The following is a 13,825-nucleotide window of genomic DNA, read 5'->3' as shown; positions in this document are numbered from 1 at the left end:
CAAATCATTCCTTAACTTTGCTGCATGTGATCGTAGTTACTTTTGGATCCAAGTTGAAGATTCATGTTTGCGTGCCTCTCCTGTCTGGTTGCCATCTGGAATCCGCATGGAAAGAGATCTGTTTGTTGGAACGCGGGGTTTTTAATCAAACAGTGACCTCATGGGAAGTTCGCTGTGTCCTCCTGTTCCTGGCTGAGTTAGGAGTAGGTTACAGTGATTTATTTTGAAAGTTCCAGTAAAGATCAAACTGGCCTTTAAATGTTGTAATCCATAGCTGGACCCATCATAAACTATACTGTAAAAAAAAAGCCACCCATGTGACAATCATTGTTCCCATTGGACAGAAATGACTAGGGCGGGACAGGGCACAGACCCAGAAATAGAGGAAAACTATTATAGAAGTACTGTTTGCTGCATTTCTGTTCTGCATATTTGTGCAGTTATTACAGCTGCAAAAACCTTGTTTTGAGTGTGAGCTCATTCAACACAGGTTTCACAACGTTCTATTTCTAATTTTGGAATGCATCGATGACAGCGTTGCTAAAGATGGCAGATCAGGTATGACTTTAATGCATTCACTATTCATAACATTCGCTACATCGGCCTGTTAAATTTGAAAAGGTGCATGTTCCCTGAAGTTGGGTCAGACCGAGGCTGGTTTATATTGAGACCAGAAGCAAACCACATCAGAGTCCTTTTCGAAGTCGACCGAGACCAACTCAAAAAGTGGGTCATGGACTGGTTATTTGGTCCAGAGCAGGGTTCATGTGATGGTCCAGACCTGCACAAAAGGTCTGGACCAAGGGGAGAAATTGAACTCTAGTCCTTTTAAAACTAACCAAACTTGGCAGGTGTGAGTACACCCTTAGTCACATCCAAATATTTGACAAATGTGATGAGCTACACATTCAGTTCCCAGTAATCTCCTGCCTTAGAGTTACAATGATCACTCTGAGCAACAATATATGTCCGTACTTGTGTGCACTTTGTGAGTCACAGAGTGAAGACTGCAAACAAACAGCAGGCAGTCACATGTAGAATAGTATTTTTTCTGCCCAATCTACAAATCAAATTGAACTGTCTCAACTTCATGCACTCTGCACAGGCACTCCTCTTACCCGTCTGAGTCCTGGTAATTGATGTTGAGCCTCTTGTTGGAGCCCAGCAACTCTGAAAAATGACAAAGACGGGGTGGGGGAGGGGGTGCAGAAAACGACAATAAGTGTTTTGGTACAAAGTTTGTTTTTTCACCTGAGCCCACCAGAAATCCTTTCAGCCGTGTGTGTGTGTGTGTGTGTGTGTGTGTGTGTGTGTGTGTGTGTGTGTGTGTGTGTGTATGTGTGTGTGTGTGCGTGTGTGCGTGTGTGTGTGTTTTTCCTACAGTTCCACCCTCATCATCACTTCTTATCGTGACAGCCCTGACAGGATGGAGAGCTTTCCTCACCCTCTGTGGCTCAGCCTTTCCCTTTCTCAGCACTTCTGACACCCTTGTGGCAGCCAAATGATTTATAAACAAATGACTCTTCCTCGCATAAATGTATGTTTCCACTTCATTTACAATGTTAGCATCTCATGGATCTTTGGAATTCGAATTGACAACCATAAAAACAAAAAGGGATGCCAGGGGAAAGCATGCACATTTTTTTCTTTCCACGGCATCACAGTATATGTCACTCAGCATGACTGAACACATTTATTTTCCACTCACCTTGAAAGTGACACGCTGCTATTTGTCCCATGTCTTCATTTGTTCAGCGGCTACCCCAGAGTGCCACTATTCCTGCTGTTGCATCTGTTGCCACAGCAGCCAAGATCGAAGTGACAACTAAAACTGTTTACCATCTTAACTCTTTGTCAAACTCTTCACAATGTCTACAAATAGTACTTCCAGTGTCCTATCCTCAACAATATGGCTACAATGCTGCTCAGTGTGTACAGTGTAAGCACTGTTGTATAATTTGCTTAATCCAAGGTATCAAAAATAGATCTTTACTTGCAAAACATAAACTTCCTTTTTTTACATGCCTAATCCTCTGCTCTTTAAGTATTACCTTAAATCAAACATGGCTACTTGCCCAACTCTTCTCAACCTTTAAAAGCCTCATTGGTAAACATTTTAGACTTTCGAGCTTAAAATAATAAACATCTTTCTAAGTCTTTTTTTATCTTATCCTTCTCCTGTCTCAAACAACAACTGAAACCTCTCCTCTCACCCAGCTAAATATCCTCTTACGTCCTACAGCTGATGTCCACTCCAAAGGCCTGACTGTTCAGTGAGGCCTACACAAGAACCAAACTGCTAAGCGCTCTAGATACAGCTCCATTCATAGCTGCAAATTACCCCCATTGTTTTCTCCCACGGAGGTGCGGAATACCACACAGGAGTGTGTGTTTGCACAGCACAGACAGAGAGAGAGAGGAAGAAGAGATAGAGCTAGACAGTGGAAGTTTGGAGACATTGACTTCCTTTATAATAAAACCAGAATTGGATGATTTAAGCATAAAAGGCCCTGACCGCTAACTGGCCAGTCAGAAACAGAAAAATCCAATCTTATTCCAAGCAATGAAAACAACACAGGAAGAAAAGAAAGAGTATATTAAATCCTTTTGAGCTTTCAACCTCTGTTACGGAACATGCTGGATTTGAAAACGTTTGGAAACGTTTGTGAAATCTCTTGGTAAGGTTAAGATCTTCAATCCCTAGATCTACACACAGAGACTTTTGTTTTAAAAAAGCTAGCAAAGCTGATTAAACTCATTACTAACATGATGATCTTTCTGATAAGATGTTAAGGCCAGTTTAAAATGTTCTCCTACTCGTCGTCTTCCGCTTTATCTGGGACCGGGTCACGGGGGCAGCAGACTCAGCAGAGACGCCCAGACGTCCCTCTCCCCAAACACCTCCTCCAGCTCCTCTGGGTGGAGCCCAAGGCAATCCCAGGCCAGCCGAGAGACATAGCCCCTCCAGCGAGTTCTGGGCCGTCCCTGGGCCTCCTCCCGGTGGGACGTGCCTGGAACACCTCCCAAGGAAGGCGTCCAGGAGGCATCCAATATAGATGCCCAAGCCACCTCAACTGGCTCCTCTCAATGTGGAGGAGCAGCAGCTCTACTCCGAGCCCCTCCCGGATGGCTGAGCTCCTCACCCTATCTCTAAGGAAGCGCCCTGCCACCCTACGGAGTAAGCTCATTTCAGCCGCTTGTATCCGGGATCTCGTTCTTTCGGTCATGACCCAAAGTTCATGGCCATAGGTGAGGGTAGGAACGTAGACCGACTGTTAAATCGAGAGCTTCGCTTTTCGGCTCAGCTCTCTCTTCACCACAACGGACCGGCACAGCGCCCCCATTACTGCGGCAGCCGCACCGATCCGTCTGTTGATCTCCCACTCTATTCTTCCCTCACTCGTGAACAAGACCCCGAGATACTTGAACTCCTCCACTTGATGAAGGAACTCCCCTCCAACCTGAAGAGGACAAGCCACCCTTTTTCGGTCGAGAACCATGGCCTCGGACTTGGAGGAGCTGATCTTCATCCCAGCCGCTTCACACCTGGCTGCGAACCGCCCCAGTGCATTCTGTAGGTCTTGGCTAGAGAGGGCCAGCAGGACCACGTCATCTGCAAAAAGAAGAGACGAAGTCCACTGGTCCCCAAACCAGACCCCCTCTGGCCCTTGGATGACAAAGGGCAGCCCTCCCAGAGTCCAACATGCACCAGGGACAGGTCCGACTTAGTGCTGGTAATGCGAACCAAACACCTGCTCGCTTGTACAGAGACCAGATGGCCCCTAATAAAGGGCCCCCGATTCCATACTCCTGGAGCACTCCCCACAGCGTACCACGAGGGAAACAGTCGAATGCCTTCTCCAGGTCCACAAAACACATGTGGACTGGTTGGGCAAACTCCCATAAACCCTCAAGTACCCTGTAGAGGGTATAGAGCTGGACCAGCTCAGTTTAAAATGTCAACTCCATTATATAACTCCATCATATAAATGGATATATTAAAGTAGAGATGACATAAAGAGTTTTTTTAATGTACAGATTATTTAAAACAGAGCCAGTTGGTTGTTGTATTGTAAACACAAATTTATATCTTAGGAGGAACTTGTGGATCTTAAACCTGTTCCAGGCTGAAATAGGTAACTGGTTCCACGTTGACAAAAACATGAAAATCTTAAAATCCAAAAATAATCTAGCCTATGTTTGAATGTTTTTTAGTTATGTTTATGTTATGTGTTTGTTATGTTACAATTATCAAAGCATGTTTGTAAAAGGCCAGTTGCCTTAGAGTTCATTTTAAGTAGACCCTAAACACCACAATGCTACTGAATAATTAACGAAAAAGAAACTTGCCAGCTGCTGTAATTCATCAGATGACACTGTCAGTTAGTTAACCTTATCACCGAACGTCAGTAACCAACTGTTCTCCAGTTGAACTGATATGGCATCAGAAATGTTCACAAGTCATTTTTCCAAAGTCCAAGTCAATGCTTAAGTCACTACAATACACATAAACAAATATATCCTTATCAAATGCATGGCAACAAGTCTGCCTAAAACACTGCATAGTAGCATGTTAGGAATTCGGGCCTGTACAGTTTGTAATTGAGCCTCATTTAACACAATTTAGCAAAAACTATTATTAGCTGCTTTTAATTATTCTGAAAATTGATACATCAAAATACTAACCCCATTAAAAATAAACATGAATTAATATAAATGACAAAAAGAAATAAACACATAAATGTTGAATTTATGAATGAATCAAATCACTTTGATCATTGAGTGAATTGTTATCCACTCCACTATATTCTGCAGTATATAATGTTTGGAGAGTTTTGTTCTCCTCATTTTGACTCAGAGAGTTTTTAAGATTATTAGGAAGCTATGTTGTAAATATATTTTTAGAAAAAATGTTTGTCAGGCCTAAACAGTAAACATGTTCCAAAGGATGTTATGAACAAGGCACAGTGTAATGAGTAAATAAGAATCTTAAAACAGAGTGGTTTAAAAGAAGAAATATTCTGAGAGCCTGTAGAAATGAATAATAACAGCTTTCTTAGGGATATGGGAGATTGTGATTCTAATTAAGAAAGTAAAAAAGCAACACAAAAATTCTTTGTGCATCCAAAGTGTAAACAAAGACGGTTTCTGTAATTTGAACACTTGCTTGACACAGTCCCAGCCCTATTTGATTGTTCTGACTACACATTATATCTGATACTTCCAAACCATGTTCAGAACTAAGGAAGCCTTTTGGATATGAGGTGAAACTCCTCAAGTAGAAGTCTAGTTTCCTTCTATATAAGCAATTGGAATGGTCATGTCATGGATGACTCAGAAGCTACAACAATATAAAGCTCTTGCATAGATGCATCAGTTTTGCTTGCCTCTTTTTTCTTCTGATTCATAACTTAACATTTATGTAACATGGTCTATGTTTTTAGTCAATACTATGGTAATCCTATGTGCTAAAGAAGAAGGCAACTTTACAATAAGAGCCTTAACACTTTTAATAAAGCACCTTGAACTTGAATTAGCTTATTTCAATGCTAATAAAAACTGCACAGTTTCCTCTCCAGTTGTAACAACGGATAAATGTAGGGTACGTGTTAAGGCTGAAAGACTGTGATTTGTCCTGGACTGACATAATGTAATGCAGAGGACATTCTGTCTGTTGGTCTTAGTGAAAAAAAGGAAAACTATTTTTGCATTTATCCTGAAATTCCGCTGATAATGCTCCTGTCACACTATTGCACATCGGCCTTTTGTTTCAATGGCATTTGAAGACAAGATGACATAGGAAAAGAATGCTCCCACATCGCCATCATATGCATTTACCACTCTACCATTCATTTGATCACCACATAAGATACCCTGTCCCAGATTCCTTTGACATGTTTAAAAATTCCATCTCAAATTCTGCTGCAGCTCTCACACATGTGCATGGCAGATATGTACCACTGCTACAGAAACAGGCAACTCTGACTTATATATATCAGCACTGACCTAATCTCATGCAACGCCAATGCAGAGATGTGGAATGGTTGAAAATGAAACTGAAATTCAAAGGTTTCCGAAATTCTGATTAATTTTACAACAAAATGTTCTGACTCAAAGAGCATGAAAAATTATCTTCCATGACTTGAGCCTTTAATATGAGGAAAAAAAATCAAACAGGATGTGGACGCCACGAAAAGAACTACACCCAGTTTTGACTCAGCCGAGCACTGTGAACATCTCCCAATTGATCTCTGTCTACACATACTTTACACAATAGGAGTGCATCAGAAACAAGACACATGGTAATGACATGGTAATACTTGAAATCCTTTCAAATCTCCTTCATAGCCTCAATTTTTGGCCAGTATACATAGAGTATAGGAAACACTTTAACAGCAGACTAACTGTGATTCATTTGCACACAATAATCGTGATATAAGTTTTTCCTACTATTACATACGTATCATTTAGCAAGAGTGCACCTTTTGTGTCATATATTTCTCTTATTTTTTGTGTCATATATTTCTCTTATTTTTTGTGTCATATATTTCTCTTATTTTTTGTGTCATATATTTCATATATTTCTTATAGGAAAATAATTTAGGCTAGGCAAAACAGTTGGGACACAGTGTGCTTATATATATATATATATATATATATATATACATATATATATATATATATACACCAACATATTTTACTTGTCTTTGACACAAGTTGTTGAAATTGGGAAACTGATTAAAATGTGGTGCAGTTGGTAGCACTGTTGCCTTGCAGCAAGGTCCTGGGTTCGATTCCCATCCGGGGGTCTTTCTACATGGAGTTTGCATGTTCTCCCCGTGCATGCGTGGGTTCTCACCGGGTACTCCGGTTTCCTCCCACAGTCCATAGACATGCCTGTTAGGTTAATTGGTCTCTCTAAATTGCCCTTATGTGTATGAATGAGTGTGTGCATGCTTGTTTGTGTGTTGCCCTGTGATGGACTGGCGACCTGTCCAGGGTGTACCCCGCCTCTTGCCCATAGACTGCTGGAGATAGGCACCAGCTCCCCCGTGACCCACTATGGAATAAGCGGTAGAAAATGACTGACTGATTAAAATGTAATTAGACTGGCACTTTGGCTCTATTAGTTAATTTTCTTTAAGAGATGTGCTTCCATGTAAGAAATTGTGATAAATTCATAATAATGACAGTAACAGAATGCATTAAAGATACATCTGTAAACTGTAGTAAAATATTTACAATACACACTGGTAAACATGGGTTGCACTGCTTTGAATGCAATTTTTATTTGCCAAGCAACTGCTATATTGAACTTATACAGGTTTGGAGGTCCTACTGTTTGTTTGTTTTTAATCTGTTGACTTTCTTAACCAATATCACCTACCCCATAATCCCAGATTTAAATTTTATTATCCATAAGAGGGAAGGAACCCTTGTCAAACAATGAAACTGAGACCAACGCTGTAATAAAACACAAAAATGTGAATAAAACCTCTGGGAAACCAAAAAAAGATAATTTATTCAGAAGTAAATATTTAAAAAGGAAAGTCTTACTGTGGTAAAACAGTGGAGGAGAAAAATCTAACTACATAGAACACATGAGAAGAATATTAGAACGTGAAGAAATTAGAGAATTTCTGATTCCGTTCCCACTGAAGTCATGATCCAATATTCTGTTATCTCCTTTCTGGTTTATTGATGATATGATTCAGCTTGGAGAAGTCAGCAAAGGAAAAATAGTCAGATTTCAAGGGCCTCTGTATTTTCTGTGTGTCTTATGAAACCATAAATTAAAGTGCATAACATCTCAAAAGACAAAACATTTATTTCCCTAACCAGTTTCTCTAAGAAATGAGGTCCATCATTCATATTTCATACTATCCTAACATTTACAACTATATAAGACTAATTAGTCCATAATTCCCTTCTTATCTACTATTTAAATAGGAGTCAGAGGATTAACATTCTTAGTTTAGATGTTCAGAAATCAGTTCCAACGAAGACCATCAGTGCTATACATCCAATCCTGTATGAAATGTAGACATCAGTGTGTACAGAATGGGTGTAGTCAAGCTTAGCGTTTGCATTGGTTGTTTTACAGAAGTCCAGTGACGTTCAGGAGCAGGCCTTTTGTTGAGCTCATGCTGCTCGTGACTCATATTTCTGAAAACAAGAGCTCGAAGGCACAAAAAGGCACATTGATAAAGAGACAGATATAGATGGGGCTGGGCGTTGGGATCCTCGCCAAAATGGGGTCTGAGCTGCCTCAGACGCATGGAAAGAACAGGGCCTTTCAGGATTTCTAGTTCCAACATGAGCCCAACATTCTTCGCATAGCGTGCCCACCATGCTATCCTACATGTCCCATGTTTCTATGCATCCTCACAGAAAGAGGGAGAACCTCCTCCTTAAGTCGGGTGCCGATAAATTAGCAACACCCTGAAGAGCTGGAGCAGTAAATCTCAGGTTTTGTGATTTTCTTGGACAGACAGGGAAACGAGGTTTGCTCTCTGTAGAACCCCACTGTCCATGGATGATAAATTATTCAACACTTGGGGCTTTAGTTGTCAGTGTAAAGAACTTCTATATTTCTATTTTATTTGCAACAACCACACCAAAAGAAAACAGCCTCATTAGAACCTTTCTGAAAGGAGTTAAGCTCGGCAGACAAGACAGACGGAGGCTTTGATGTTTATGCGGTGCAAATATGAATTGAGTAAAGAGGCAGGGAGGAGGAAATGTCATGGAGAGGTAAACATGAATCCATCCACTCCGTTGAGGTGAGATTAAGGAACAGGTTGTTTGGTTGTTTTTTTTTTTGTGTGTGTGTGGGGGGGGGGACACGTCAGATCCCAAACAAGAGAATAGAACAAAAAAAAAAAAGAGACACACATGCTTCAAGATGAGACACACTTCCAGAAGGCTCTGAAGCTCTTCAGCATAGGAACACCAGCAGGGCAGTCCATAGAAAAAAACAAAAGACAACAAAGAAATCATGGTTTGCTCGTCTTTTTGTCCCATTCGGCAGGACATGCTGCTGGATGAGGTCTTTGTTGCTTTGGTTTGCATGGTTGTTCTGAAACTTTTTTGATCATCTACAAAAACAAAGATGTGAATGCTTAAATTAACTGAAAACACAGAGAGCAGCATGTAAAGCCAATCTTTTTACACACTACGCTTGCATGAGATAGGTTTAAATTCAGTGCAGAGTTCATTACTATAAAGTAGGGGTGTGATTATACACACAGCTCACGAGACAAGATGATACTGGCAATTTGCTTCATGTGAATAAGAGAAGATGAGATTTTGGAAATATTTTTGGGTAAGCTATGAATTCCCTGTTTTCTTCTTTTCACAATTAAAAGGTTTCAGTAATCACAAGCAAATATCCCAACAAACCTAAAAGATAATGCTGCAATGCCCTTACACATCAAATAGGTTTTCTGCAGCTTCATTCTTTATTAATCACAATGCAAATCTATATCTTTATAGTCTGAACTGAAAGATTGTGAGATGAGAATGAATCGCTGGTGTTTTCATGTAAGGGAAAATGTGAAAGTGTTACTGTTAATTTTGACTCCTAACTCTAGCCTTTTGAAAGTGAAATTCAGGAAGAAATGTGAAATGACTATGAGAAAAAAAACTTGGGTTTCTTCCACAGAAGCTTGCCAGTCAATATCTCCATATACTATAAGTGCCAAACGGATATAACTTAAGCAAAAGACATAGCAAACTTGGACTTTCTTTTTTTTCCATGCTTGAAAATATATCTTTTTTCAACAGGAAATGCAAACCAATTTTTACCCATACCAACGCCTAATTAACAAATAAATAAATAAATGCACTTGCTGTTAAAGGTGGGGTCAATCCCCCACAAAGCAATGAGAAGAAGGTAAACAGCAAGACCAAAATTGCCCGGGGAAGGACCTAAATACATACGAGTGAGAAAAGAGGTAATTACAGGTCAACATCCATCTCTGGCAATAAAAGCTTTGTGGTTAGGTAGGGGCCTCATCAAGGGAAACACTTATCTGTGGAACACATTTATCTTGCTGCACTGATTGCTGAGAGTGTAAACAGAGTTTCTCAGACCAAACCACCGAGGCAGAGCATGGGCTTGAATTTACCCCAGCTGTCCCAAAACAGTCTGGACTTGTTTCTGGATGCAACACACAACAAAGTCCATGACAAATCATATACCACATATAAGTCACAAAGAGCTACAGTAAGATAGGTTTCAGGTCTATGACTATGATGGGGCAGGTAACTAACTTTAAAGTAACAGGAGCACCCTTGCTGTGTTAATGTCCTTGGGCAGGTGATCTCCAAATCCATTTAGGAGGGTGTTCAGGAGTTTAAAACAATGTGATTACGCAGGGATAGGAAATCTCACCAAGAAGTCATCATCTTGTTCTCAGTTTGGCCTGTAAGCTTGGCCTGCAGTTACCACTGTTTCCTCCTTAAAATGAACCTAGGAGTCATTTCGGGCTTAAAACAACCCCATTCAGGCGCAAAAAATACAATAACTGTTGCGAAAGCCTTCAGCTTATTTAGTTTTCGAGTAGCCACACACTTGTTTTTTTGTTTTTTTTCAAAGAGGTCTATGACAATCGTTTTTCTTTTTTTTTTTTTTTTTGTTCTGTTTGCTTTGAAGATTTGATGTGGCTTTGGCTACTTTTTAATTCTACTTTAGTCCAGTCATTGTACCTGAGGAGTGAGAATGTGATAACAGGATAAGTATTATTTGTTCCCTTCACAAATCTGGCCTTTATTAAAGAGTGACAAGAAGAGTGCCATTATTGAAAGAAATCCATGGGAAATCTTGTTTAAAGTTTATCTAAAACATGGGAAGAAGGTGCTCTAGACAGATGAAACCAAAATTAAACCTTTTAGTCTACATGCCAATCACTACATCTGTGAGCACCTTGAACACACAACTCCCCACAGTGAATGGTGGTAGCAGCATCATACTGTGGGATGCTTTTCTTCAGCAGGGACATTGTAGCAAGTCAAAGTAGATGACGAAATGGACGGAGCTAAATCCAGGGCACTCCTAGAAGAAAACCTGCAAGAGGTTGCAAAAGACTTGTGACTTGAGAGGTGGTTGAGCATGACATCAACCTAATTTAATAGTTCCAATTAAAGCATATTCCTTAATTAAAATGTCCTAGTCAATGACCAGATCCAAATCCAAATGAGAATCTGTGGCAATACCTGACAATGGATATTCACATTACTCTATATATAATTTCTGCTAGTGGAGACATGCCCCAAAGGATTTACAGCTGTAATTCCACTGAAAGGTGGTTCTACAAAGTATTAGATAGTAAATAAAAACGCATGTCACACTTTTCAGATTTGTATTCGGGACAGATTTTGAAACTCATATACAATTTTCCTTTACACTTAACAATTTTGCATTACTTTGTGCTGAAATGTTGATGTGCTGGTCACAAAAATTCACAATAAAGTGCACTGAAGTTTGAGGTTGTAATGCGACCCAATGTGAAGGGGCTTTTCTACACTGCAATGTATTGCTCTAATACTTTCTGTTTATTCTAGTGCTGTTACATGCTGCTGAAGCTGAATCTGTGCTCTGCTCACAGAGACAAATATCCCTTCAAGTTAAGCCATCATCACGCTTTAAGAAGGTATTTATGTGGCAGTCATAAAAAGTCATAAACAGTTAATTTTACTGGGAGACAATAAATGTGATGAACATAAATTGGAAAAACCAAAGACATCAGTGTTGTATCCAAACACTGTACAGACAAGTAAACTTTTTATTGTTTCTTAAAACTGTAGAGTTAAAGCCCTAGGGCTTATGCATATGTTTACACAGGAAGCTTCATCATCTTTTCATTAATTGGGCCAGCACTGTATTGTGTAAACATGGCAATTAGGTCTTAAGAAACCCCCCACCTCTTCAAAGTCCAAACATTTCCAGGTTGCTACATCTAATAATTTCCTGCATTGTTAAAACATAGAGAGAAATCTCCCATGGTGAGGCTGGCAACTAGGTCAGACACATTCAATATAAGCTAAAAATGATCCAGAGAAGAAATTAAACAGATCATCTGCTGTGTTACTGCCCTTTGTAAAGGTGTGTGTTTGTTTGTGTGTGTGTGTGTGTGTGTGTGTGTGTGTGTGTGTGTGTGTGTGTGTGTGTGTGTGTATGTGTGTGTGTGCGAACCAGGCTTGCATCTGTTTATTTACCCAGAAAAAGAGGAAAGTTAGAAGAAGCATAAATACACCTGCAGGTCTTGTCTTACATAACACATCTAAACTCTGCACCTTAGGGAATAAACACTTTACATACCATCCAAATCATCTGTTTAGTCTGCTTACCCAATGCACTGCACAGCCCCTCTTTTATTTCCGCATGCTCTCTCTTGTGAAAACTTGGAGACCTCAGGCTCAGTGCTGAAATGTTTTGCAATCCAAAAACACTGGCTTTGAAGAAAACAGTTTGTTGGGTATATTCATTTACTGATATTTATAAGTTATAGGACCATACACATTTGCAAGCCACTATGATGGGTATTCAATACAACAGCACTTAGTAATATGTATTTAAACACTTATTCCAAAGACAAAGCAAGTATATCCTATTTCAAATCTGAAACAAATAATTATTAGATCGTATAAAGCGGGAAATACAGACAGTTTATCTTGTTAATATCATTTTTATCAAAAACTAAGTCAGATTGCCGCAGTAGTGTGTTAAAAACAAAGTCCATACTAAGGTTCCAACACTTGCAGTAGTGTACTATTAGTTATAAGCAGTCCAGGTCATGGGGCTACTACACAAGTCCAAATCATCAGTCCTCCACCACCATGTTTGACAGTCTGCATGAGCTGTTTGTGCTTACATGCTGTCTTTGGTTTTCTTCATACATGGCTCTGTGCATTGTGGTCAAACATTGCTCTATAGGTTTTGTGGCTTGTTCAGATGCAATTTTGTCAACTTAGATTATGCTACTATATTCTTTTTCAGATAGAAGACACTTTCCCCTGGCAACTCAAACAACCCATATTTAATCAATTTGTTTTCTAAAAGTACTGCCATGAACTTTACCGTTTAAAAGGCTAAATGTTTCTTTGAGCATTGCAGTCTGATCTCATGGTGAGCTTGTTGGGACATCCGACCCTGAGAAGTTTTGCAACTCTCTATGATCCCAGCTGCACTACTCTGGGTATTTATTGATCAGATAATTTTTCATTTGTTTTAAAAAAAATATTTGTATACATGATTAGACATGCTGTAATACCTGTGTTGTGCCAGGAGGCGATAAACACGACAATATTAATGAAATGAAAATTCAAAAGAAGATCCTGAGCATGCTGAAAACAGTTCTAGACAAAGAATCAAAATATTCTTCAAAAAGAGCTCATGGATTCGCTTTAACCTTTTCCTCTCAGCCATTAACAACTTCAGAAACAGAGAAAGCACAAAGACAGATGTGGAATAACTCATAATAAACGGCCTCAATGTTGATGTGGTTTCTAGCACTAAAAGTGAAAGTGGCCATGTGCGAAGTGGGCCTCTATGTCATTGTTTTCATTCATCTCTGGACCATGCTACCTTATATAAACAGCTACTACTCAAATATTGCAGCCTCGACCCAACCATACAGAAGCTTTGTCTGCACTGCTGGAGATTCACTCACCTCAGGATGCTGGATGCTTAAAAACTGGAAGCAAACTAATAGCATGAGCCACTTTCTGATAAATTCGGCATTTAAATGTGTGACCACGTGTGGGCACTCAGGGAGCATTGAAAATACATTTCTGAGATGGCAAGTTGAGCCTTAAATATGAA

At 39.7% G+C, this 13,825-nt stretch overlaps 1 protein-coding gene across 4 annotated transcripts in view; it reads right to left on the bottom strand.

Annotated features, from left to right (window-relative positions):
• Positions 1–13,825, bottom strand: part of LOC124874960 (caskin-2-like) — a 92,963-nt gene that overhangs the window by 60,713 nt on the left and 18,425 nt on the right. For all 4 annotated transcript variants that reach the window (XM_047376672.1, XM_047376673.1, XM_047376674.1 and 1 more), the window contains exon 3: positions 1,119–1,170. In XM_047376672.1, the coding sequence (XP_047232628.1) occupies positions 1,119–1,170 (52 nt within the window). The remainder of the gene's footprint in view (positions 1–1,118; positions 1,171–13,825) is intronic.

Source organism: Girardinichthys multiradiatus, chromosome 10 (genome assembly GCF_021462225.1).
Source record: "Girardinichthys multiradiatus isolate DD_20200921_A chromosome 10, DD_fGirMul_XY1, whole genome shotgun sequence".
NCBI classification, from domain to species: domain Eukaryota; kingdom Metazoa; phylum Chordata; class Actinopteri; order Cyprinodontiformes; family Goodeidae; genus Girardinichthys; species Girardinichthys multiradiatus.
This window is presented reverse-complemented; position numbering and strand designations above follow the sequence as displayed.